Source organism: Carcharodon carcharias, chromosome 21 (genome assembly GCF_017639515.1).
Source record: "Carcharodon carcharias isolate sCarCar2 chromosome 21, sCarCar2.pri, whole genome shotgun sequence".
Classification (NCBI taxonomy): Eukaryota; Metazoa; Chordata; class Chondrichthyes; order Lamniformes; family Lamnidae; genus Carcharodon; species Carcharodon carcharias.
Genome location: NC_054487.1, coordinates 40898745 through 40926309, shown reverse-complemented (window position 1 = coordinate 40926309; position 27565 = coordinate 40898745). Strand labels below are relative to the sequence as shown.

General features: G+C 42.9%; 1 protein-coding gene across 1 annotated transcript in view; it reads left to right on the top strand.

Moving 5' to 3' along the window:
- The window catches only part of LOC121293402 (metabotropic glutamate receptor 8), a 434543-nt gene that overhangs the window by 295057 nt on the left and 111921 nt on the right, over positions 1-27565 (top strand). The window contains exon 6 of the mRNA XM_041216453.1: positions 10871-11071. Coding sequence (XP_041072387.1) covers positions 10871-11071 — 201 coding nt within the window. The remainder of the gene's footprint in view (positions 1-10870; positions 11072-27565) is intronic.

Genomic DNA, 27565 nt, shown 5'->3' with positions numbered 1-27565 from the left:
TAGGAACCTAATTTCAATAATTTAGCAACTCATTATAAGCCCTGCTCTCCCGAATCATCCCCCCACCATGGACAATCATGCCGACATGTTTCACAATGGTATATGAGCAACGTGCACCTGCAGGCCTGCACTTCACTCGGGACTTCGAGGTGTGTTTGCCTACTTTGCTTTGGGCAGCATTCGTGATCATTAGCGCCAAGCTTCGCAGGCAGCATCACATCACTTTTAAGGGGTGCCCATGGGCAGGTCTCCAGCTACCAGACAGGGATAAGGTGGGGGTGGCTTTTCAATGGCTGCAGGGCGAGGGCTGTACTGGGGAAAGTGGGTATCCAAGGGTGTGTGTGGGGGCACATGTTGACCTGTGCAAGTGGTATCAAGGTGGTGAGGGTTGAGGAAGCAATCTCTAGAGGAGTTGAGGCCAGATAGAGATGTGTGGGTGTGTGTGAGAGAATGAGTGCTGATGTTTCTTGAGCTGGCAGCGAGTGAGATGCCATTGAACGTGTGATGGCCTTGTGAGCTTTTTTTTATTCATTCACAGGATGTGGGTGTCACTGGCTGGGCCAGCATTTATTGCCCATCACTAGTTACCCTTGAGAAGGTGGTGGTGAGCTGCCTTCTTGAACTGCTGCAATTTGATGTAGGTATATCCACAGTGCTGTTACGGAGGGAATTCCAGGATTTTAACCCAGTGACAGTGAAGGAACATTAATATAGTTCCAAGTCAGGATGGTGTGTGGCTTGGAGGGGAACTTGCAGCTGGTAGTGTTCCCAAACATCTGCTGCCATTGTCTTTCTAGGTGGTAGAGGTCACAGGTTTGGAAGGTGCTGTCGATGGAGCCTTGGTGAATAGCTGCAGTGCATTTTGTAGATGGTACATTCTGCTGTCACTTTGTATTGGTAGTGGAGGGATTGAATGTTTAAGGTGGTGGATGGGGTGCCAAGCAAGCGGGCTGCTATGTCCTGGATAGTGTCGAACTTCTTGAGTGTTGTTGGAGCCGTACTCATCCAGGCAAGTGGGAGAGTATTCCATTACACGCCTGACATATGCCTTGTAGATGGTGGACAGGCTTTGGGGAATTAAGAGGTGAGTTACTTGCCACAGAATTCCTAGCCTCTGACCTCTCTTGCAGCCATAGTATTTATATGGCTGCTGTAGTTCAGTTTCTGGTCATTGGTAACCTTCAGGATGTTGATAGTGAGGGATTCAGTAATGGTAATGCCATTGAACATTAAGGGGCAATGGTTAGATTCTCTCTTGTTGGAGATGGTCATTGCCTGGCATTTGTGTGGTGCGAATGTTACTTGTCACTCATCAGCCCAAGCCTGGATATTGTCCCGGCCTTTCTGCATTTGGACATGGACTGCTTCAGTATCTGAGGAGTTATGAATGATGTTGAACATTGTGCAATCATCAGCGAACATCCACACTTCTGACCTCATAATGGAAGGAAGGCCTTTAATAAAGCAGCTGAAGATGGTTGGGCTGAGGACACTACCCTGAGGAACTCCTGTGCCGATGTCCTAGAGCTGAGATGACTGACCTCCAACAACCTCAGCCATCTTCTTTTTGTGCTAGGTATGACTCCAACTAGTGCAGAGTTTCCCCCTGATTCCCATTGATTCCAGTTTTGCTAGGGCTTCTTGATTTCTCACTCGGGCAAATGTTGCTTTGATCTCAAGGGCAGTCACTGTCACCTCACCTCTGGAGTTTAGCTCTTTTGTCCATCTTTGAACGAAGGCTGTAATGAGGTCAAGAGCTGAGTGGCCCTGGCAGAACGCAAACTGAGCATCAGTGAGCTGACTATACTAAGCAAGTGCCATTTGATAGTACTGTTTGTGACCCCTTCCATCACCTTACTGAGTGTGTGAGTTTAGAGTGATGAAATGGTTGCCTTACCCTGGTGGTATGGATAAGATCATTCATCCTCTTTCTGCACTGGATGGCCAACCTCTTCTATGCAGCGTTGGCACTGACCACCACTGCCACCACCTCCCAAACCGGAGTGGTGAGATTGCTTGACCTCCTGCAGCCAGAGCGGTGGCAGAGGACATCATGGCGGCCTCCAAAAGGCATTCCTGTGACAGGTCATTGAACTCTTCTTGGCTTTCAGGGCCATGTAGTCACTGAGCAGGCCTGGGCTGCCTGCATTGAGAACTGTGTATGTGGCTGCGGTTTAGGTATGGCACCCAGAATGATGAAACAGTGTAATAACAGCCTGGCGGGCAATTCAGAGGCCACCCACCAGCGAGATGGTATGTTTCCACGGGCTGCATAATTAATGAGGCGGGATGCAGAGGATACAGCGCAGAAACCTGCCCTTGCGGCAGGCGGAAAAAATGTCTTTTTTCAAGCCCGCCACCGCAATTGGTGCAATTAAGGGAAAATTTCAGCCAATATGAAGTGAAGTACTGAGTGAGGTGCCTCAGTGCTGGGAGCACCACTTTCTAATATATGTAAGTGGTCTTGCAGGAGCTGGGTGGTAGTTATAACTTGAGCCACCAGGTAGAAAATTGACACAATCCAATCAGCAGTCAGTGGAAAGTAAAATTGAACAGCGTACAAAATGGACAGCCCCCCCCCACCCCCCCCCCCCCAGTCTGATCAAGTGAGTTCCCCACGGCGTAATGGAACAACTTAGAAACTGCCGAATGAGCTGAACAAGATATGCAAATGGGAAGAAAAATGGTAAAAAGGTGCATTTGCAAAGTCCCTTTAATGTAGTGAAGTGTCCCAAGGTGAGCAGGAAATTGTAAAGGGTAGGCACACAAGCAAAGACAAGATCAAAGAGAAGGTTTTTGAAGGAGAGAATTGTGGCTGGGATAAGAATAAATTAGGTAAGTTCTAGAATGCAGGGCAGTGTTGACTAAAGGTTATTGGGATCGGTGGCTACTGCTGGGATTACAGCAAGTCCCCTGAAGAGGAGGAGCCAGGAGCCCAGATCCAGGTTCATCCGGGGTCTTGCAAAAGCTAGGCTGACAGGCCCAAGCAGGGGGCAGGGGGGTCGGGCTGGACGGATTAGTGGTAGGGGATAGGCAAGGTTGGGAAAACATTGTGTGTGTGAGTGTTTTAGCACTGATGGGGTTAAGGAGGGGAGGCTGTGAGCAAGATTCTGGCTGTGGTATTAGATGGCCTGGTGAGGGACTGTGCTGGAAGCTCAGCTCAGAGTTAAGCAGGATGCAATGTTTGGTTTACCATGAACAAGCGGCTAAGGACTGGGGTGGAATCTGGAACAAGGGAAAAAATGTCCCAACAGGATGCCTCAGCATTTGCCAATCAAAACATAAACTTCAGAGAGCAGATACAAGAGAGGAAGTCCTGAGCCAAGAACTCGCCCAAAAACTCAATCATCTTCTGTACGCTGTCCTTTTTGCAGCAGAACCTTCTGGGTGCAGATCAGCCTTAGCAGTCAACTATGTAGCCACCAGAACTCTGCCAAACACCCCACATGATGGACATCTTCTCCTTGAAGAACAAACAAGAAGATGATTCAATTAGTGACAGACATTTTAAAAAAAGGTAATGTCCCAATTAAAAGAAAAACACATGCTCATGAGCACAATTTAGACAATTATGGGCCTCCGTCAGCTTGACATCTCCAGTCTGTAAAAACTTAAAATCTGTTCTAAAGGAAGCTATTCAAAGCACATTCAAGAAGAGTGACAGCAAACAATCCAATGCATTGAGTTTATGGGAGAAAAAACAAGCATTTCTAATTTACTGAAATTATTTCAGATGCAACAGTATTGACCAATAATCACAATAAAGTGGATATTTGATTATTTTACCTTTCAAGATTATCTGATCCAGGCCACAACAAAAGATCTGTAACAAAATGAAAGTTCTTGGGATAAGCCAAATTGACCGAATAAGAGGAGCAAAGGTTAGAGATTAGTCCCCAGTTCTTATGAACAGCAGTGATCAGCTGAGTAATCCAAGAGCAACAACTCAGCATTCTGCCATTCATAATCTCTATTGACAGCTTGACAGTATATGTAATTCTGAGTCAGAAGGTTGTAGGTTCAGGCTCCATCCCTGAATTTAAGTGCATAATCTTGGCTGACACTCCTGAGCAGTACTGAGAAACTGCTACATTGATGGAAATTGCAGTCTTTCGGGTGGCATGTTAAAGCTGAAGTCTCATTAATCCTCTCCCTCATTTCAATTTTGAGGTATGTTCTGAACATAGGCAGGAATTGCCATTCTCACCTCCTTGGAATATGTGGCATCAATGCCAGAATAAGCCACAAATAATAAAGAAAAGAAGATGAAACAAAGAAAATTTGGAGAACCACCCATTAAAATCAATTAATATTTGGAGCAAAATGCATCTAAAAAAAACTACAAACACAAAACAAAAGCTCCATATTTTAAATAACTTGGAACTAATTTTAACCTGAAATGGTTGGAAGGTAAAATTTTAAAGATATCAAATCTGACCCCCAACCCTTCCCCAAACTGGCCAATTCTGGTTTTAACAGAGGCAGGACAGAGGGAGGTGGACAACCAATCTGATTCCAGAAGGCAGGCTGACAAGAGGGCGGGACAAGGTCATGGAGTGAATTAAACCAAAAAAGAGAATTTTTAAATTAAGGTGCTACTGGGTCAGGAGCCAATGTAAGTTAGCAATACAGGGCCTGATTTTACAGCATGCATTAACTGTTTGTGGCCCCACCAGGAGCACAGGCCTCATGTAATTGGGATTTGAAAAAAATTAGTTTAGTCTCATTTTTAAAGAAAAGAGATCAGTGAGGGACAGAAGTGATGGCATGATCTCCAATTATAAAATAATAAAAAATAAATAAAAACGAGATAATAGAAAAATGTAAGTGTATTCATATAATGCCTTTCATGACTTCTGAACATATTTAAACGTTGTAAAGTGTTTTAGTACTTGAAGTGCGGTCACTGTTCTGCAGGAAGTGTGGCAGTCAATTTATATAAAGCAAGCTCCCACAAACAGCAAGATGATAATGAACAAGTAATCTGTTTTATTGATGTTGGTTAAGCAATAAGTATTAGCCAGGTCACCAGGTTAAAAGCATGCATGCAGAGGTATTTTGAGGAAAACCAGGCTGAAAGATCTGGGAGACAAGGAGATTAGCAAAAAGCTGTCAGCTAAATCTTAAGTCACAACCTCCTTGCTTATGTCCTTAGAGGAGACATATTCTGAGCACAGGAAATAGTAATTCAGTTGAAGTATTTAGACAAAAATTGGATCGATACTTGATTTATGCAATGTACAGAATGGAAGGCAAAAATGACAGGGGTAGACCAGGTCGTAAAGCAAGAATTACATAACGAAGGTGGCTGTATGGACTGAGGGCCCCTTACTTATCCATAATTACCTATGTTGCTGCGTTCACCTGGAAAATTTGAAGAACTGCTATTTTCAAATTGAATGCGCCATGAGATGATTATTGAATTCTTAAAAGTCACACTCAGCATATGTTCTTGTGCTCTGTTCCACTCATTGAGAGTGGCTTGACGTATGTAACAACCACAATTCTCAGTATCATGAATATGGTGGTAAAATGGAGGATTGTTTCTAGCATCTATAAGAGTTCAAGCTAAGCCATCCAGACTGGTCAAGGTTATGTATATATGTGTTTGAGGGTACTGCAGCTGCCATTACATAAACTAAGCTGTAGATTTGTAACTGTCGATTTAAAACTTTCTCCTTTGCCCCCACAAATCAGAATCATTGAGGAAGTCATTTGGAGGTGTTGGAGCACCCAATTGCAATTACTGTTCCCTCTTTGCCTGCTAATAATCCCAAGGAGGAAGTGGGTACACTGCCAATTTATACCAGAGGTTGTACTCCTAAGTACAACTAAGTACATGCCTTTAAGGTAATAGTTAAGCGAGCAATTACTGGATACTTTCAGCTTAATTCTGATATCTGTGATGTAAAAGATAGACGCAGTCTTACTGAAGTGCAACAACTGCTGTAATGTTCATGCCATGAATTTAGATCAGAAAATACACACTGAAATTCTGACAACTGAACCACATGGAATCTTTCAAAAATCATGACTACAGAGTCAGATTTTTTGAAGAGGTCTCACACACAAATTTGAGGCATTAGCGAAACAGAAATCAATCAAATGATTTTGGAATCGTTATGTAGGCCTGACTTACTAGAATTATTTTTCAGCAAACAGCCCTGTCATTACATCAGAAATCTAGCTGAACAAGGCAAAAAGAGCAAACAGTGCAGGAAAATACTGCCAACTATGTACAGAGTTGGTGTCACTGAAAGTATGTGCAGGTTAGGAGTTTTTAGGGCTGAGTATAGCAGCTATGATGCTGGTGTTTTACTATAAAGGCAAAGGTAGGAAATTGGCATTATTATGTTAGTGGCATCATTGTGTAATGGAGGCTGGAAGGCTGATGCTATAGTGTCATGCTTGCATGTGCTGCTAACTGATGTGCCATGAGATTTTGGTCATGGTTTAAGAAATGAACTGTTAGTTTCAAGCCCATGGTCCAGATTTACTGACTGGGATGTTATTAAACTGAAAGATTACAACCAAATCCTTGTCCGTGTGGAGGATGCAAAGACACATTTATATTATAGCAGCACACAGAAAATTGGAATGAAGTTTCTGCTCCTTTTGGTGTAAAAAATGCATTTGACAAGTGGAGTGGTGAATAGAGTTCTTGTCCTTATTTTGGATTTAAGGAGTATTGTCTTATTCTTTTCAAAAGGAGCAGTCTCTGTCAGAGAGAGCATGGACTGGATCTTCCCCACTGCATTGGGAAGTGCGAGTCAGACCATCCCCCGACTTTGCGATCTTGAAACCATCACCTCAGCCTGCTCCCATAGTATTTTCATCTCTGTGAGACGTGGGTGGGCAAGGTTTGGGTCTGTTGCTTCCCTGGGGAGGCCCGACGCAGTATCAGAGTCAGTTGAGTGCCAAAAAGGGCTGGTTAGAAGTCCTACACATAGTTGTTAGGCTCCCTAGCCCTCACCCCTTTGGCCCCTCCATTCCCCCTAATACCCCCATGCCTCTGCCATGCCCCATTGTACCCTATGTCCCTCCATGTCCCTTCATATCTCCCATGACACTTCACCTCCACCCCAAATCCCCCATGTTCCCTCAATGCCCCTCATATTCCTCCCATAGTCCTTTCCCCCCTTGCACCCCTTGTTTCCCCCACCATGCATCCTCCATACCCACTCTTCCATTGTACACTATGTACAGAACAAATGAGCCATTGGCAAGTATGGCAGAATTTTGAAATGCTTCTGAAACTGACAAAAGAAGCAAACATGCTTTGAAAATCTCCTTTGGAAAAAAGCTGCTGATATTACAACTTCATAAAAATGTCATCCAAACATAGACAGTCATAGTATCAATGACAAAAGCGTCAACCTCTTAATTCCTCCTAATCCTGCCCAAATAAACATACAGGCATTGATTAAACATATCAAAATGTTACAAAATAACCTATTACAACCTCTTAAAACTGTCAATCAAACAAGGCGAGTACTTCCCTTCAAGTTGTGTCAACATTGCCTACTGAGCTGAGTCCATTATCAATTCTTGGAGTTCAGCCAAGCATTCATAATGAGGCCATCTAGCAACTACATCAACAGAAACAGTTTGATCAGATGGCTAGGCATCTGTTCTTTCCAGATTTAATTTCAGATTTTCATCAGTTCTCTATTTTTTAATAATGCTGACTGGTACTGATACAGAGTGGGAAATAAGACACACTGCACATTCTCAAACTGCATGATCTAAATTCATCACAGATTCTTAGCCCTGAGCAAAAGTATCATGTCAGAGTTTAAGCCTTTGGTAGATGTGAAGGTTTTTGAGTAAAACTTTAATCAAGGCATTGAAAGGCAATGTTGCCTTCCTGGTTCCTTTACACAGACTCACCAATGTCACACACAGGACTGGTAAACTATAAGTAGTTTTGACTTATTTGGAAGACATCAACAGATATATATACATATTACAGGATGGCTAACAGACTGATCTTCTTTAGGGTTTCAGCAACTATTACTTACAGCCACAGCAACAGCTGCAACTCCTATAATACTAATTGGCTGCTAGTCGCATGTTGCTTTACATCCTGATTCCTTGATCATTAGTATATTCCCTTAAAGTTATATCACAACTGACACAAGAATTTGGTGAATAAATTTGATCATCTTAATGCAAACTCTGTAATTTTTTATGTTTCTTTGGTTTAACCTTTATCTTGTACATTATTTCTGTCAGTAACTGAAATTTCTAATGCAGAATGAACAAAGAAATCAGAAGGCATTTGAAGTAGTTTCTATGAACTTAGGGATTACATTGCACAATCGCAAGATGATATACTTTAATTATAAGATAGAAACTGTTGCATTTCTCATGGAGTGGCAGCTTTAACATTGATAAGGCTGGCCACAATACCACCTTCAAGAGTAACAGGTACTGCATGCATTTATGATGCCTCACATAACAAATTTAATATATAAATTATATTCACTTGAGGATAAGAAGTACATTTAATGCCAGGGTTTGAAAACACAGCAGAATTTGAAAGGCAAGTTTTGGTTGTCAAAAAGATTTTTTTTCTAGGGGCAGATGCCCCCAAGGGGTATTAGTGTCAGCTACAATAATGAATGAACGTGTGTTTTTTCACTGCAGTGACAGTGTTTGCAATGCATTTGGAAGTTTTGTCCTTTGGAATGTCACTCAAATCTAAACTAGAAAGGGGTATTAGATAGAATGTAAAATGCTATGCCTCAGTGAAGAGCTGATGGGTTTTTAACATCTCTTCTTGCCTTTTTGACTTCATTTTCCCCTGTATATGAATACTCATAGTTGAATTAGATGTAGGCACCTACTTTTAGTTTACAACAACCACTGTTACGTTTTACATGGGTAAAGGCAGTAAGTCATGGTCTTCTTAGCAATTAGTCATTATTAGTATCTGATTAGTAAGGTAAAAGAGATGGTGGATAAGCAGTTAGCACATCCACAATCTACAAACCTGGAGACTGCATCAAAAGATTTATTAGCTCCAGTTATGGAGTTAGAATGGGCACAGACTCAACGATCTGGGTAGCCTCTTTACATAACAATATTTTTTTGATTTCTAAAAAAATGCACAAGGTGGGTTGCCTAGAAATTTTGGGAATAAAGGAAGTATCGTGGAGCCATGGAGTGTGCACTATAATTATTTATTTTGGTCAACTGTACAATGCTGAAATATAGACAAGTTGGAACTTTAACGCACTTTAAAACGTCTAATTCATTATAAATGTTACTAATGGCTCCCATTAGCCTGTTTGGCCTTTAAAGAACATGTATTGATATTAATATGGAAATACAGTTATCTCCTTTGGTCTGATATCATTGTTAATGAATTTCTAGGACTGATACCACTTAATTGATCCAAGATATGTGCGTTTCTATGGTATTAGGCTTGCTACTTCACAAAGGTCTCAACCATCTCTGCAATATATTTGGCAAAATAATGACTCTTGTCTGGAATAATAAAAAATTATTTCCTTCAGCTCTTGTCTCAAACTTTGACTGTGAATATCATAACATAACGAGAACAAACCTGCTTATTTGTCCTTCCCTGACTTCATTGGTGTTGCACCAAAGAGGGAAGCAGTTTTTGAAAACAGTCAATTCTTAATTTTGTTTATTCTTAAAGGAAGCATTTTAATCTGCTTCCCCTGATCTCTGCACAAGAAATACATGCTCTGTGGTTTTATGTTTCCATGGAGAAATGGACAAAAAGTGATCCCTACCATACTAGGAAGATTCACGAGTTTCTAAATAATGGAAATGGAACTTGGTTTAATCAGCCAATGTCAACCAGTAGTCTCAATAATGGGAAACTCTCTAATATGAATCATAACCTGGTCATTTACCATTTCTGCTGATTATTGGCATGGACTTCAGTAGCTCTTAAATTATTGAATGCTCTTCAAAAATGAAGAACTTCCATCATCAGCCTCCAAATCTTTACTTAATATTTGTTATTTGTGAATAGAGGCTGAACTTACATCACTCGTCCGAACATTTTATTAAAGTGAGAATTTGTAAGAACAGTGTTGAACAGAAATTTTGAAGTTCTTTTATGGCATTTTTCAGTATTTTCTGTATGCCTCACATTAAGTACACCTTGCTGAAGTGTGCAAAGATTTTGCCCTGCTTGTCTCTCACCACCTCAGTCTCAGCTGATGGTGTTGATGTAAGGTCTCGATAATATATTATGCCTACCTTTTGAGATAAGTTAACATGCCTGATGGAGAGCATGTAAGAATATTTCTTGTAGGTGTTTGTGAATGTGTGGGCACATTCTCTTCATTTTCATCAGATAATCTGCATCACAGTGGAATTAGTAACATTTGGCAAACCAACTGTTGTCACATACAGAATCTGAAAACCTGTTAATGTGAAGAAACTGACCTATAAACATTTTTGACATGCAACATTGAAACTGGTGTTTTTGCACAGTGACATATTACCACTTTTTAATTCTACAGCATCAGTCATTAAAAGCAATAATTTCTCATTACTGCCCTGTGTGCACGGAAGCTACAGCTGAACTCTATCCCATTTAAATACCAACTTGAGATACCAGTGCCTGAGACATCGAGGATCTTGCTGCTTTTTGGATTATAAGGATAAATGACACAAATGGAGAGTGAGTAGCATCTGTTCTGTGGTAAGGTGAAGAAACATTCACAGTGATCTATTGAAATCATGCAGCAATGGAGAGAAGGTTTTTAATAGGAACAACATTCTGAATGTTGAATTGTTGAACACCATAAGCATCCATGCACTCATTGGACACTGATGAAGTATGTAAAAAAAACTCTTGAATGTTGAACCTCTTCATTTTTTTTAGGATTGGAAAGAATTGGAAGGGATTCATCATATGAGCAGGAAGGAAAAGTGCAGTTTGTCATCGATGCTGTGTACTCAATGGCACATGCATTACACAATATGCACAAAGAACTGTGCCCTGGTTATGTTGGTCTCTGCCCCACAATGAGCTCTGTGGATGGCAAGGAATTGCTGCGGTTTATTCGAGCTGTGAACTTCAGTGGTGAGTATTTTCATTTTCTGCTCTCTCCAGGCATTTTCCTGCTCTCTTTTGAAAACATTTTTATTAGTGTTATAATCCTAATAACCAGTTGGTGAAGGAAGAAACAGAGCCAGTCTTTATTTGGATAAGGTTTATTCACAGAGTGAAATATTATAGGTATATATCTCCAGATTCTACTCAACTCCTGTGCCAGTAAGCGTCTCTTTATATGTGCTCAAGTAACTATCCAATTAATGCCCTCCACCTGTATGTATTTAATCTCAGTTGATACAATGAACACTGTGGGTTCTTGTAATCACCGTGAACTTTTTGCTAGAGATCAGATATTTATAGGCCTTCAGCTGTGTGATTCAAAGCTTCATGCTCTATAGATCATTGATTTCCTCAGAGCAGCAGATAAGTTTAGATTTACATTTCACCGGGACTAATTATGAGATTTTACTCTATTTTATTTGGGATTGAATGTAAAGTGATTTCACTCTTACTGTGCTACCAAATTATAGGATTTCCCCAGTTCACAAAAGGTGATTTAATGGTACAGCATTGTTAATGGAATGCATTATGATATAGGTAATATTCTAATGTGACTTTCTCATTGAATATCCCTACAGGTTTTTCTCTAAGATTCCCGAATTTGATTCAATCTTTCATTTTCTTTTGAGAGTTGATATCATTGAAAATTGCCTTGTTTAAACAAATTATGGATAAGGTCCTTAGTTTGGGGACCACTGTTAACTTGCTTTATGGTTAACAATTGACCTTGTGTGGTGAATAACTCTCATATGTTGACATTGCTCAGTGGCCATGAAATAACGTTAAGACTAAAACTGCTTTCAACCTTCCCTAAAGCATTTGATGGTTATAATGTATACCCCCCAAGTAAGAACATAAGAAACTTGGAGACCATGCTCTAGAGTTCACACCGTCATGGTTGACCTTCGGCATCCACTCCATTTTTCCGCCCACTCCCCATATCCCATGATTCCCCGAGATAAGAAAAATCTGTCTATCTCAACCTTAAATATATTCAATGATGGAGCATCCACAACCCTCAGGGAAGAGAATTCCAAAGATTCACAACCTTTTCAGTGGAGAAATTTCTCCTCTTTTCACTTCTAAATGATTGGCCCCTTATCCTGAGACTGTACCCCTGTGATCCAGATTCCCCAGCCAGGGGAAACAATCTCTCAGCTTCTACCCTGTCGGGACCGTTTCAGGAGCTTATATGTTTCAATGTGATCACCTCTCATTCTTCTGAACTCCAGTGAATATGGGCTCAATTTGCTCAGCCTTTCATCTTGGGACAAGCCTCTCACCCCAGGGATCAATCTAGTGAACCTTCAATGTACCATCTCCAATGCAGGTATATCCTTCCTTAAATATGGAGATCAAATCTGTGCACAGGATTCGACATGTGGTCTCACCAAAGCTCTGTACAATCGTAGTAAGACTTCTATATTCTTGTACTGCAATCCCCTTGCAATAAAGGCCAATATGCCATTTGTCTTTCTAATTGTTTACCGTGCCAACAAGCTAACTTGCTCTGTTCCTTGTATGAGTACACCCAAGTCCCTCTGAACATCAACACTTACAAGTTTCATGCCTTTTAAAAACTATTCTGCTTTTCTATTCTTACAACCAAAATGAATAATGTTCCACTCCCCCACATTATCCCCCATCTGCCAACTTGTTGCCCGCTCATTTAACCTGGCTATTTTTCTTTGTAGACTCTGCATTCTCCTCACAGCTTGAAATCCAACCCAGCTTTGTATCGTCAGCAAACTTGGATACATTACTCTCTGTCTCTTCGACTAAGTCATTAATATAGATTGTAATAGCTAATGCCCCAACACTGATCTTTGCAACACTCCACTAGTCACCTACTGCCAACTTGAAAATACCCCATTTGTCCCTACTCTTTGCTTCCTATCCATTAAACAATCTTCTATCCATGCTAATATTTTATCAACCTTTTGTGTGACACCTCATCAAATGACTTTTGGAAATCCAAATATACTACATCTATTGATCACCCTTTATCTATATAGTTACATCCTCAAAACACTCCAATAGGTTTGTCAAAAGTGATTTCCCTTTTGTAAAGCCATGTTGACTTTGATCATTCTATGATTTTCTAATTGCATTGTTAAGACTTCCTTAACACCCAGGGGAGAGTTTTCTCCCCGTCAGGGGGAAGGTTGGGTGGGAGCTGATGTGGGCGGGCGCGCAGCTGATCACCACCCTTGTTCAACTGCGTGCTGCCATTTTACATGGGCGGGGCCAAGTAAGACCCACCCAGCGTGACGTGCACCTGGAAGCGCTGAGGGCATGCGAGTGAAAGAGCGCAGAAATCTCCCTGAGGCACAGAACTGCCTCAGGGAGATTACTTTGATTTAAAAAAATTTTAATAAAGGGAAAAAAAATTTAAGACATGTCCTTTCATGTGATGCTGTCGCATGAGCTGGGACATGTCAATGAATTTTATTAAAAATTTTTATTAATGTTTTAAAACCTTCATGAAACCTCACCCCGCCCGTGGATGAGGTTTCATAATACATGTGAAAGCCGCCTGGGCTCTTCACCTGCCCGCCAACCTTAAGGTTGGACGGACAACTCAGTTAATTATTTTAATTGGAATTTAAATGGCCTTAATAGGCCTTTGACAGTTTGGCAGGCACACAGCCAACTTTGGTGTGTGCCCGCTGAACTGAAGGTCTGAATGATGTGTGGTGACTTTGGGACGCACGCTCGATGTTACTGCGCATCACATTACATGTTGGCGAGCAGGGCCTGCCCCCCGCTCGCCGACCCGAAGATTCTGACCCCAGTTTGGGTTCCGCCAAGGTCACTCAGCTCCTGACCTCATTACAGCCTTGGTTCAAACATGGACAAAACAGCCTAACTCCCGAGGTGAGGTGAGAGTGACTGCCATTGACATCAAGATAGCATTTGACTGAGTGTGGCATCAAGGAGCCCCGGCAAAACTGGAGTCAATGGGAACCAGGGGAAAACTCTCCATTGGTTGGAGTCATGCCTAGTACAAAGGAAGATGATTGTGGTTGTGGAGGTCAGTCATCTCAGCTCCAGGACATCACTGCAGGAGTTCCTCAGAGTAGTGTGCCCGACTCAACCATTTTCAGCTGCTTCAATGACCTTCCTTCCATCATAAGGTCAGAAGTGGGGATGGTCGCTGATGATTGCACAATGTTCAGCATCATTTGCGACTTCTCAGATACTGAAGCAATCCATGTCCAAATGCAGCAAGACCTGGACAATATCCAGATTAAAGCTGACAAGTGGTAAGTAACATTTGTGCCACACAAGTGCCAGGCAATGATCATCTCCAACAATAGAGAACCTAACCATCACCCATGATGTTCAATGGCATTACCAACACTGAATCCCCCACTATCAACATCCTGGGGGTTACCATTGAGCAGAAAATGAACTGGACTAGCCATATAAATACTGTGGCTACAAGAGCAGGTCAGAGGCTAGGGATCCTGCAATGAGTAACTCACCTCCTGACTCCCCAAAGTCTGCCCACCATCTACAAGGCATAGGTCAGGAGTGTGATGGAATACTCCTCACTTGCCTGGATGAGTGCAGCTCCCACAATACTAAAGAAGCTTGACACCATCGAGGACAATGCAGCCCACTTGATTGGTATCACATCCACAAACATTTACTCCTTCCACCACCGATGCACAGTAGCAGCAGTGTGTACCATCTACAAGATGCGTTGCAGGAATTCACCAAGGCTTCTTAGACTGCATCTTCCAAATCCATGACCACTACCATCTAGAAGGACAAGGGCAGCAGATAGATGGGAACACCACCACCTGGAAGTTCCCTCCAAGTCACTCACCATCCTAACTTGGAAAGATAATGCTTTTCCTTCACTGTCGCTTGGTCAAAATCCTGGAACTCCTTTCCTAACAGCACTGTGTGTGTACCTACACTACATGGACTGTAGTAGTTCAAGAGGGCAGCTCACCTTCTCAAGGGCAACTAGCAATGGACAATAAATGCTGGCCCAGCAGAGAAGCCCACATCCTGTGAATGAATTAAAAATAAAATAAAATAGTAGATTCCAGCACTTTCCTGATGATTGGCTTGTAGTTCCCTGTTTACTTCCTCCTTCCTTTCCTGAATAGCGGGAATTGATTTCCACACTAATCCATCTCCTGTGCTGCTTTGATGTCATTTTATCCCCATTTTCATGTTATGTATTCTGCCCTCATTAGCACATATTCATTCATGCATTCTTCTGACACCAGTGTGATTGTTAAGACTGAGAGCAACTGATGAGTTAGTCATTTTCAACCATTAAAATGTGAATGATTGCTTAGCAGCATTCATTTTAATTTAAAAAGGGTGATTTAATGATTCAGCACTTGTTGGGAGCTCACTTTGGATCTGCAGCCAAGGCCTTCCTAATGTGAGCTCACTCTGAGTGCTACTCCCCGCTGGGAATGCTGGATTACAGAATCACACCTTAAAAATTCATTCTGGCCATTTTTATACCAATGCCAAAAGCCATTGTTTATGTTGTGGCACCAATTTTGCTAGAAGAAGCCTTTCCTGAAAGAAAGTACTTCCTCTCGTGTGACTTGGAGCAGGAAACTCAGGTAAAACGTGGGCATGTTATGCCCTGGTGACTGGAAGTCTTACACGCCAGAGTTCCCATGTGGCCATGCAAGTCATACGTGGACATTTTTGCAATGCCAATATTTGGAATGCCCATAATATAATTGTATCATATGTTGATCTAAATGTTTCCATTAGATTTACTAAAACCTTGATAGCTCAAGCATTCCTGATAACATCAGAGTAGCTTTTAACAATAACCTTTTCCCTTGAAAGCATGTCAGATCTGGATATTAGTTTGTTAAGAGGGCAGAATGAATAGCCCTGTTTAATATTTTTTCCTGGTTTTGAATGGAAACTATTAAAAGAAACTTGTTTGTGTAATGCTTACACCAGCAAAAAGAAAATAAACTGTTCCTGGGAATTTTCCTTAAGCACACCATCCCTTATCCACAATAAAGCTGTTGGCTGATCTTAAGCCTTGATTCCTGCCATTGCTGCCTGGAATTTTCTGATAGGTTAATGGCAACAGGAGGAGACCATTCAGTGCCTGGGGCCAGTTCTGCATTCAATTAGACGATGGCCAAACTGTATCTTAATCCTATTTACCAGCCTTGGTTCCGTAGCCCTTATTACACTTCCCTAACAATAATCTATCAATGTCAGTGTGATCAGTCCTAGTAAAGCTGGGCTGACACTGGAGTTGTGAGAAGAAGCTCTAATCAAGCCACTGCTCATTTTCACCCTGTGTTGTTTTGCCTTTGGCTCTGTGATTTGCATTTACTGGTGCTGAAGGATAGCTTTACAGAGATTCAGGGGCTATGGGCTCCAATACTCACTTTGTTGCTACTGGCAGTGGGACTGGGTCTGCCAGTGATTAAACTTGTTAATATTTTAAAAAAGCAGCTGCCAAACCATTGCCTGTGAGCAGCAGCACCCCTAAGGTCCAGACAGTGGAGGGCAGCTTCAGAGCAAAATCACTGCCAGGAACGGCCAAGTGGCTGATTGCAGGGACAGCATATGGGGAATGTGGGAGCCGCTTTAAGGAGCTTGACTGGGAAGAGAGAAGGCTAATGAAATTATGAGAGCAGGCAAACAAAAAACAACAACAGAGATGTGGAAGGAGGGAAAAGATGGATAACGAATATATATTTTAAATATATACATAACTTTAAAAAAAAAAACAAAATTTTACAAAACAGGGAACTTACGAGGTATTCATCTCACACACTCGCAATCCAACGTAGAATCACAGAATGATTACATCACAAAACAGGCCAGTCGGCCCATCATGTATGCACTGGCTCTCCGAATGAGCAATTTACCTAGGGTTACTCCTCTGCCTTCTCCCTGTAACCCTGCGCATTCTTCCTTTTTAGATAATCCAATTCCCTCTTGAATGCCTTGATTGAACCTGCCTCCACCACGCTCTCAAGCATCGCATTGCAGATTTTAACCGCTCACTGCGTGAAAAGGTTTCTCCTCTTGTTTCCATTGCTTCTTTTGCCAATTACCTTAATCTGTAGCATGGCAGAGGCTCAGAGGTAATGGTGGCGAAACTAATCCATAGCACCACTCAGTGGTCAAAGCTTACAACTGCAAATACACTCAAAATAGTCCTAAATTATTCTAGTGTCACAGGACTGGCATATTAATGAGATAATCTATTAAATGTGATGTGTGTCACCAGAAAAGTGTAACATTTAAAATGTAAAAACACATAGACATCTTTACATAAATTACTATGGAAGGTTCAATCGGCCTGCCCATTGTGTGTGAGAAGTCAAGGGAAAATGCAGTACACAGGTCAAGCAGAGTTGGAGGGTAATTAAATTGGTGAGGGAGAAGGAGGCAGGTGGAGAAGCAAGAGGGAAGGCGGGGGAGGGGTAGGGATCTGGGGTGGTAGGGAGAGGGAGGGAAAGGAGATAGTGAGAATTAGAGAAGTGAGGAATTGTGGAAAGAGGGAAAGATGAAAGGACGGCTAGATAAAGGGATATGATGCTCAGTGGCAGAGGGTTAGGGGGATGCACTTGGGTGAGATCGGGGTTTTGGTCATGAGTACAGTGCTCAGTGAATGGGCGCATGGGGAGGGTGCCTGTTGCGGATTCTGATCAGCTGAGTGATGGTTGGAGTTATGGGATGTGCTCAGGTGAGGTAAGGGGCCTCTAACCACTCAAACAGCTGCAGGGGAGGCTGCTGCTTGGTTCGAAGGAGGAGGTGACTTGTGGGTTCCAATCACTAAAATAATGCATAATCGGAAACTGACTATCTCACATGGCGTAAGTAATATGTGTATTTGATGACTCTTAATTGCACACACTGCGGATATTGGGAGTTACAGTGCTTGATGATTAACACGAATTACAGAAATCAGCTGACCTCATTTCGATCATTTTGTGCTATTTTCAAACATATCCCCTCACATCCAATATTGTTCCCAGCATTAACACAGCAAACTCCAGGCAGCAATAATTTGTAGGAAGTAATTCATTGGCCTGAATTTTCAGCTCAGCGGACTGGCATGATTGGCGGGCCCAGGAGTGACTGGGAAACAGACTGCCGACCGCGATTGGCCCCTGACTGCGATTCCATGATGGCTGGTCAACTTACGGTCAGCCAGCGTGAAACATGCACTGAGAAGCTCAGCACTGCTGGGGTGGGGGCGGCAGGAGGGCGGGCGATGGAGTTTCCGTGGGATTAGGCAAGCGCTGAGAGAAAGCTACCTGAAGGCAGAGAGCTACCTCAGGGAGCTGCTGCCCCGAAATCCATGAAATAAAGTTTTGAAAATCAGGAAAAAAATGTCCAAGAATCACAATCAGGCACCTGAACATATAGATGATAAAAATTCTGTCCACTGATTTTTATTTTTATTTTATTTAATAACGGAAACCTCATCCTGCCCTTGGATGAGGTTTGATGAAAAATGTGAAGTCTGCCTGGCCGATTTGCCTGTCTTCCAACCGTAAGATTGGTGGGCCATGAAAAATCGAAGGCAATTGCGCCATTAATGGGTTAACTGTCCTCTTAATTGTCGGCGGGCGCACTTCCAACTTTTGTGCGCACTCGCTGAGCAAAATATCGCGCGAGTGTGGATGACATCTGGACGCTCACCCGACGTCTCCTCGTGATTTTACATCCGATCAGGTTGGGTGCACGGACGCCCACGGGACATAAAATTCTGCCCATTGGCTGCAGAAATTTGCACTGTCCATGTCCTTGAGAGATCCCAATGTAAATGCGAGTCCATTCTTTCTTCCAAAATGTGATAGCAGCACAAGAGTACTACTGCTAATCACTTGGAAAAAGGAATTCATTGGATATGCTGTGTTTGAGCTGTGTTAAAGGAATGGCAAGGTGATACATAAATGTGAGTTTCTTTAATTTCTTTCCTGAAACATGATTCCAACGTACCAATTCACAGGCCTGTTTCTTGAGACTAAATATCGAGGCTCCCTAATTGGGACAATGTATTTTTCCTGACCTATATTTATAAAGAAGGAGATAATGTACATTAATACAGCATCTTTCATATCCTAGGGTCAGTTCTAACCTCTACAACAAACAAATTACTTTTGAAATACAATCACTGTTGTTTCATAAGCAAACATGGCATCTGTTTTGCACACAGCAAGATACCATAAAAAGCAAATTTGATAATGACATGCCATTGGTTCAGGGTGAAGATTATTCAAAATGACTTCCTGGTCTTCTTTAATAGGGAAATTAGGTCTTTCGAATCTGACCAAATAGAGAGAGCCTTGGTTTAACAGTGCATTAGAAAGGTTTTGGCTGAAAAATTGGTTTTGGTGGCACCAATTTTCAGGGCGCTACAAGTGTAATTAGGAATCCTGAATGATGCATGTGGCACATATGCACACTTCTGATACTGTACAAAGCTTGCTGGATGTCATCTTGGAAAAAGCGTTAGCATGCACACAGTTAATGTCTCCTGGAAGTATGCAGAGTAGACAAATCATGAGGTCAATCATCTTGTAACTTCGACCTGCTGTCAGCCCTTTGGACTGATAAGTGGCAAGTAACATTCATGCCACATAAGTACCAGGTAATGACCATCTCCAACAAGAGTGAATCTAACCATCTCCCCTTGACATTCAATGACATTACAATCACTGAATTCCCCACTATCAACATCCTGGGGGTTACCATTGACCAGGAACTGAACTGGGCCAGCCATATAAATATTATGGCTACAAGAGAGGTCAGAGGCTGAGAATTCTGCAGCTAGTAACTCTCCTCCTGACTCCCCAAAAGCCTGTTCACCATCTACACAGCACAAGTCAGAAATATAATGGAATAATCTCCACCTGCCTGGATGAATGCAGCACCAACAACACTCAAGAAGCTCGACACCATCCAGGACAAAGCAGCCCGCTTGTTTGGCACCCCATTCACCACCTTAAACATTCACTCCCTCCACCACCGATGCACAGTGGCAGCAGGGTGTACCATCTACAAGACGCACTGCAGCAATTCCCCAAGGCTCCTTTGACAGCACCTCCCAAGCCTCCTCTCCAAGCCACACACCGGCCTGACTTGGAAATAAATCACTGTTCCTTCACTGTTGCTGGTTTAAAATTATGAACTGCCTTCTTAACAGTATTGTGGGTGTTCCTACACTACATGGCCTGCAGCGGTTCAAGAAGCAGCTTACCACTACCTTCCCAAGGGCAATTTTGGGCAATAAATGCTGGCCTAACCATTGACGCTCACATTCCATGAAAGAATTAAAAAACTGATCTGCCGCCAGCTCTGCCATTTTGGAGCTCCAAGCTTTAGCTGACGCCCTCGCTTAGCATCCCCCACCCAGCTGAACACACGTTAAGCAGCATCAAGGACAGCACCCTCTACTGTTACTTAACTGGATTATCAACTACTTGCAGGTTAGTTGGTGTTGATTTTTTTCTAGCTGTTCAATTCTACATGGTTATGGTGCTTTGCATTTTTCTTGCTTTGCAAGTTTCAAGCATCTACGAGGAGCGGTGTGCCAGATAATGAAGGACATTTTGCTGACCTCAAGGCTTCTGCAGTTGCTCCCAGACATGGGCGCACTTTAGGACTTCCTTTTGGAAAAAAACATGACTGGGAGAATAAACAGAGACCACAGAGTGCACTGCTAGAAGAGGGACAGAAGAGACCACATCTTCTCAGGTTATTCAGGCAGCAATTCTCCTACCTGAACCTTAACGATGACTAATGTTTGAGACGTTAACCTTTCACCAAGGAAGTTGTCACTGAAATCTGCCTACTACTGCAGTCACAGCCTCACCCTCAGAGGAGGGCAAAGACTGCATTGCCAATGGCTGTGACTCTGTCTATGAACTTGCTCCTTCCAGGTTGCTGCTGGAGATAGTAGCAACATCTTGCAGCTTTCAGTCCATTGTTGCATAAGGGAGGTCAATGAAGCTCTGTATTCAAAGAGAGGTGATTTAATTTTATTCCCTCTTGCCAGAGACAAGCAACTACAGCAAACATGAGCGTTTGCAAAGATTTAGCTTCCCCGTGGTTGCTGGGTACTTTGTGGGTGCTGCATGTTAACTCTAACCTTTACTGGAACAGAAAGTCCTCTCCCTCAAAGTTCAGCTGGCTTGTGACCATGAGCAGTAAATCATGCAGGTCGATGTCCAGTATCTTGGCAGCAGTCATGGTACCTTCGTTCTTTGGCATTCTGCTGTGCCAACTATATGTTAGTCACCACAGCAAACAGAAGAGCTACTGGGCAAAAAGGATTATCCACTGATCAGATGGCTGATGATTCTGATGTGCAACTTGTGCACACGTGCATAACATGTATATGATGAAAACCATACTGCCACACAGGGTTGCCAACTGTGTATTAACTGTATTCCTGGAAGTTTTATCACATGACTTGCACTCTTGCTCTAGCCACTAGACGGCCAACACATCCATCCTTGTGACACACTGCCTTCTCATACCAATTGGAAAGCAAAAAGACTCATTATCCAATTGGATGATGCTTGACTGTCAGCCAAACAGCCTTTTATTCCTATTTTCAATATTTTTTATATCTAGTAAAGGGATACGTTCAAACGAAATGACAAAAAATGCTTTAATGTTCCAATGATTTTTCTCCAGGATTGCACACGGGAGGTTGACCCTCAATTCCTGGAGACACCAGGCCAATCCTGGAGGGTTGGTAACCTTAGGCACACAAAATGTGATAGAGCAGACCATTGACATGCTGAGACAAGACTTGTGCTACCAGGACTGCTCTGAAGGAGCCCTGCAGTAGTTAGCTGAATGGCTGTCCAGATTAGTGATGGCCTGCTGCATGCTGAACAATGTCACCATCATACAGGGACTGTCCTTGCCATCAGTCATACATGAGCAGCTAAACAGCAGGAGCATGATGAGAAGGTGGATGTAGAAAAGTAGGTGAAAGTGGAAGAGAGGTTGGAACCTGGATCGCCACATTCTGATTGGGCCGTGCATGAAGAATTAATCCAAGGGCAGTACAAATAAACTCAACTTAACTTCCTCATTCACCAACAGTCCCTCACCCCTTACCTTCCCACTGTCACTGACTATCACATCACCCTCTTGACCACAATGTAAAAATAAATTCCAGCTTAAAATAAACATTTTAAACCTAATTTGCCTGTCCTAGTATTCCCTCATGGTGTTACCTCAGTGGCTGCTGCATTGCTGCTGGAAGGCTGCTGACTTTCAGTGAAGGAGCCTGCAGATGGCCTTGGAGAATGACCTCAAGCAACTCTGAGTCTAAAAGGCCCAACTTCAGACTGCATGCACCATTTCAGCATGGGCAGGCTGACAGGTAACAGCAAAGGCACTGGTGGAATGGCAGTGGTGAGAGGACAAATGCTTTCATTCTGAGACAGGACTATTTCATGGAGTCACTGCCACTACACACCCCGCCACCCCTCTTCCCCCACCCAGGATGAAGCCTTAGCAACCTAACAGTATGTTGGAGGACACATTTCTAGATTGGTGTGATATCGCCTGCAAGCCCCTTTGAACACTGCTATCTAAAGCCATAACAGCAGGAGTCTGAGCTTGCATGACAGCAGTGTGACATTAAGCTGACCATGCATGTCTCCAGTCTGAGCTCCCATTGCAGCACTCAGACTTTTGGTAGAAGCTGCTAGTGCTGCAATGGAAACTAAGACATCGGTCATCGGACACTGTGTCATGACTGGGTTCATAAGTGTGTTAATAGAGTTGACCACCACTTCCACACTGGAAAGGCTGGACTCCAAGCTCTGCTCACAGCCCTATGCCAAGTTGGTGTCCCTGACACAGATAGCAGACTTCCTGACAGGCTTCCCACTGTATCAAGCATTTTGATGTGTCTTTTATTCATTCACAGGATGTGGGCATCGCTGGCTAAGCCAGAATTTATTGCCCAAACCTGATTGTCCTTGAGAAGGTGGTGGTGAGCTGCCTTCTTGAACTGCTGCAGTCCTTGAGGTGAAGGTGAATCCACCGTGCTGTTAGGGAGAGAGTTTCAGGATTTTGACCCAATGTCACTGAAGGTACAAGATATATTTCCAAGTCAGGATGGTGTATACCTTGGAGGGGAATTTCCAGGTGGTGACCTTCCCATGTGTCTGCTACCCTTGTCCTTCTTGATGGTAGCAGTTGTGGCTTAGAAGGTGCTGTCTATGGATGTGTACACCCATCAACATTCTTCTGTAACTGAGCCCATCAAAGCTCTCACCTAAGTTCTTTGCAGCAGAACTCATGTGCAGCTTTGCCCTTCAGCAAGTTGGCACCTATGCTATCCTGCCCTGCCTCTGCCCTGGCTGCAATCAACTTGTGCCTGGTGTCTCACCACATGTAGGTCCTCCTCTATCTATCCATTAAAGTATGTGCAGTTTCAATATCTGAGCTAGTGAGTGGCTGCAAGATGAAATGAAGTGACAGCATCTCTTCATCATCATTGTCATCTTGGTTTTCCTCCAATGCCTGGCAAGGTTGCGTTTCTTGGGTATCTGAAAGGAAAAAGCCACAAGGGTAAGGTTATAGTGAGCGGAGGGAGGAAAAGAACAATTTTATAACTGGTATTTATATAGTCCCTTTAATGTAGTAAAATGTATCAAGGCACTTCACACTCAAGTTATCAAACAAAATTTGATACCAAGGCACAAAAGGAGATATTAGGGCAGTTGGGCAATAGCTTGGTTAAAGAGGTTTTAAGAAATGTCTTAAAGGAAGTAAGGCAGGAAGAGACAGGGAGAGACTTAGCAAGAGAACTCCAGACCATAGGGCCTTGGCAGCTGAAGGCAAGACCACCAATGGTGCAGCGAATAAAATCAGGAATGCTCAAAGAGGCCAGAATTAGAGGAGGGCATATACCTCAAAGGTTAGTGAAGTTGGAGGAGGTTATAGAAATAGAGAGGGGTGAGGCCATGAAAAGATTTGATAACAAGGATGTAAGCTTTGCAATCAAGGCTTTGCCAATGTAAGCCACCGAGCACAGGATTGATAGGTGAACGGGACTTGATGCAAGTTAGGACACAAGTTTGGATGGCCTCAAGTTTATGAAGAGCAGAATAGAAAAAGAACAAAGAAAGAAAAGTACGGCACAGGATCAGGCCCTTCGGCCCTCCAAGCCTGCGCCGATCATATTGCCCGTCAACTAAAACATTTTGCACTTCCAGGGTCCGCATCCCTCTATTCCCATCCTATTCATGTACTTGTCAAGCTGCCTCTTAAACACCAACATCGTACCTACTTCCACCACCTCCACTGGCAGCGAATTCCAGCCACTCACTACCCTCTGTGTAAAAAACTTGCCCCACACATCTCCTCTATAGTTTTCTCCTCTCACCTTAAATCTATGTCCCCTAGTAATTGACTCTTCCACCCTGGGAAAAAGCTTCTGACTATCTACTCAGTCCATGCCACTCATAATTTTGTAAACTTCTATCAAGTCGCCCCTCAATCTCAATCGCTCTAGTGAGAACAATCCAAGTTTCTCCAGTGTGGGAAGCCAGCCAAGATTGTGTGGAATACTCAAGTCTAGAGGTAACAAAGGCATGGGTGAAGATTTCAGCAGCAGATGAGCTAAGTCACGGCCAAAGTTGGGCAATATTGCAGAGGTGCAATAGGAGTCTTACTGATGGTATGGAAATGTGGTCAGAAGATTAACTTGGGAAGTATGCTTAGGTCGTCTGAAGCTTATAAATCTGAACAGAGTTTGGGATGAGCAGGAAGTGTGATGTGCAAAGAAAGGTAAATTAAGAGCATACTATCCTCGTCAGTGCATTCAGCCCTGCCAATGACCACAACGTCAGCATCAGCCATGAACTCTGATAATACTAACACTGTATTGTCCATGAGGGTTAGAGCAAGCAGGCTTGCCCCTACCCCTCCAGTTAGTTTCTGCTACCTCCAGTTGTGGGCCACCTTGTCCTGTGAGAGAGGGAAGTATGCCAGTGAATGTTATGCAATATACTTGGGTGATGTGCCTGTCATGGTTGAATAGCTGGCAGAGTATGCAAGCTGTGGATGTGGGTATGAGGCTTGCAGCAGTGTTAAGTGTGTGAGGATGAGGTGATGTACATGTATGTGCAGGGTGAGTCATGACTTTCGAAGATCAATGGAAGCAGAGTGATGAGGTGATTTGAGCTGTGCCTGATGCTCATGGTGGATTTTGCAGGATATGGGATTTGAAAGTACATTCACTAAACTCGACAGCTTATCTTGAGACATGGCCTCCAGGTCCTTGGGGCTGCATCTCTGGCATTGACCTCTACAACTGACTGCTCCCACTCATGTGTCTAGACGATCTCCTGGCCCCCTGCAAATGTAGGTCATTCTGGGCTTTTCCATCACCTCCACCAAGGCTTCCAGTTCAGTGTCTGAAAAGATTGATGTCTTCTCTCTTCCGTGTTCAACTATTCTCTTTTCTATGTCAGATTAAGCTTACAACTAAACTTAAAGCGCCTGCTCCAGCCACAATGCACCTCCCCTTTCAGAGGAGCAGGTTAGCTTTAAGTTGTGCTAGCAAGTTATGATTTTGGGCTTCCTGCTGATGTGCGCAGCCAATCAACATCACTTTTGGCACTGACTGAATGGAGAAATGATGATAATGAGCAAGTAGCACAAAGATTCCGTTGCTTGTATGCTATGGAACGGGCATGGGTTAGACGTGTATCTTGATCCCAGTACTTGTTTTCAGGGGATATACAATTTAGGCACCATTATTATCAGTAATGTAGCCCTCCCACATTACTGCGCTGAAACGTCATATGAGGTTATGCCTGTTAACTCTGGAGTGAAGCGTGAACTCGCAACCTTCAGACTCAGAGGCGAGAATGCACTGACTGATTAAACTGACCATTACTTTGCAGGTTGTGAATTGGATTTTTGTTTCCATCAGAATGGAGGTCAAATGAATTTCAAATAAATATAAGCATTAAGCATTAGTATACTAAAACTCATGCAGCAATGTTTGAAAGTCTTATTGTTGGGCATTGCGTTTAGGAAACATTGATAATTTTCTCTGTTTTCCTGATTTTGTCGGACTTTATGCTTAAATGCAGCCCTTGAGAAAGTTACAGCACGAATCACAAGCCTGTGTAGAGCCTGTTTGAGCTTGTATTAAACCAGGAATTTGAAAAAAAAGCCATTTTCATCACTTCTATCAAAACTGTGGTTAAAAGCAGCTCCATGCAGCCCCAGAGGAGTTGCTGATGATTTCTGACACCTTAACGATTGCAAGCCTCACTTTTCTGTAGCTCTTCATTTAAGTTTTCAAACCTCATTTTGTCACAGAATGTGATCAGGCACTCTCATCTGACTCATCTCTGCATTACTGTGTTGTGGTGTACAGTAGGACATAACAAGCAAATGTTCCCCCTTCACTGTCTGCAATATTCTGTTTTTGGCAATTTGGCTTTCTAACACATTTGAACCATGCAAGGAATGGTGCACTTAGAATAGCATCACCTTGCCTGCAGAAATGATCCTTTTGTATGTTATGAGCTGCCATAGTGAGTGAGTGAGTGCTTTTGTTTATGCAAAGCAACAATGGTGCAGTGCCAGTATTTCCTCCAGTTTTTCCAGCATTTTCTGTTTTTATTTCCTTTAAGCCTGTCCCTTGTATTGGTGCTATTTTTAAAAAACGAATAAAATGTTGATTTCTGGTCAACGTTTTTGACCATATTTTTCTCCCACATATCTTGGAAGGGGGTTGGATTTGAACTGACGGAGTGAGCTAGTTTCTGATCACATGACAAGAAAGCAGCTGATACTGATGGTGTCTCAGGAAGCTGGCAAGAACCTGCCACCTTCAGCCTTTGAGCTGAGAATGATCTACAGCATGCAGGAAATTGCCATGGGACAGTGCAGTGGAGGGAGGGGGGGTCTTATATTTAAATGTATAAAATTCTCATTAGCTGCTTTTTTAATCCAGGGTTCTGACTTCAACACTGTGTGCATGGGTTTCCCAGGCTTCCTGAACTTACCAGGAAAGTAAAGCAAGAGGACACTGAGATTTGACGGGGCTAAGCAATTGACAGGCAAGAAATGCTTTAAATGCTGGCACATGACAGCTATTGCCTTGCCTAAGTGAAATACTTTTGCTGACAGGAATTGCACTGAGGTTGTGCTTTCACTACTTTGGAGGACCTCCAAAGTATTGTAAATCATTCCTGCCACCTTGCAGAGTTTTACCTTTGACCTGAACTTCCCAGCTGTTAACCTTCAGACCTGCATGGGAGCCACTTACGCTCTACCTTGGACCTCAGAAGGGGAACAGCAACAGGAGTAGATGTACCCTTCTCCTCAATCACCTGTCACTCCACAGAAGAGGGATAAGGATGCAGCTCCAATTCAAAAGTGGTGATAACCCCAACGTAGGGTGTAAAGGCAGAGGATAAGCTTTTAGCATGTGACTGA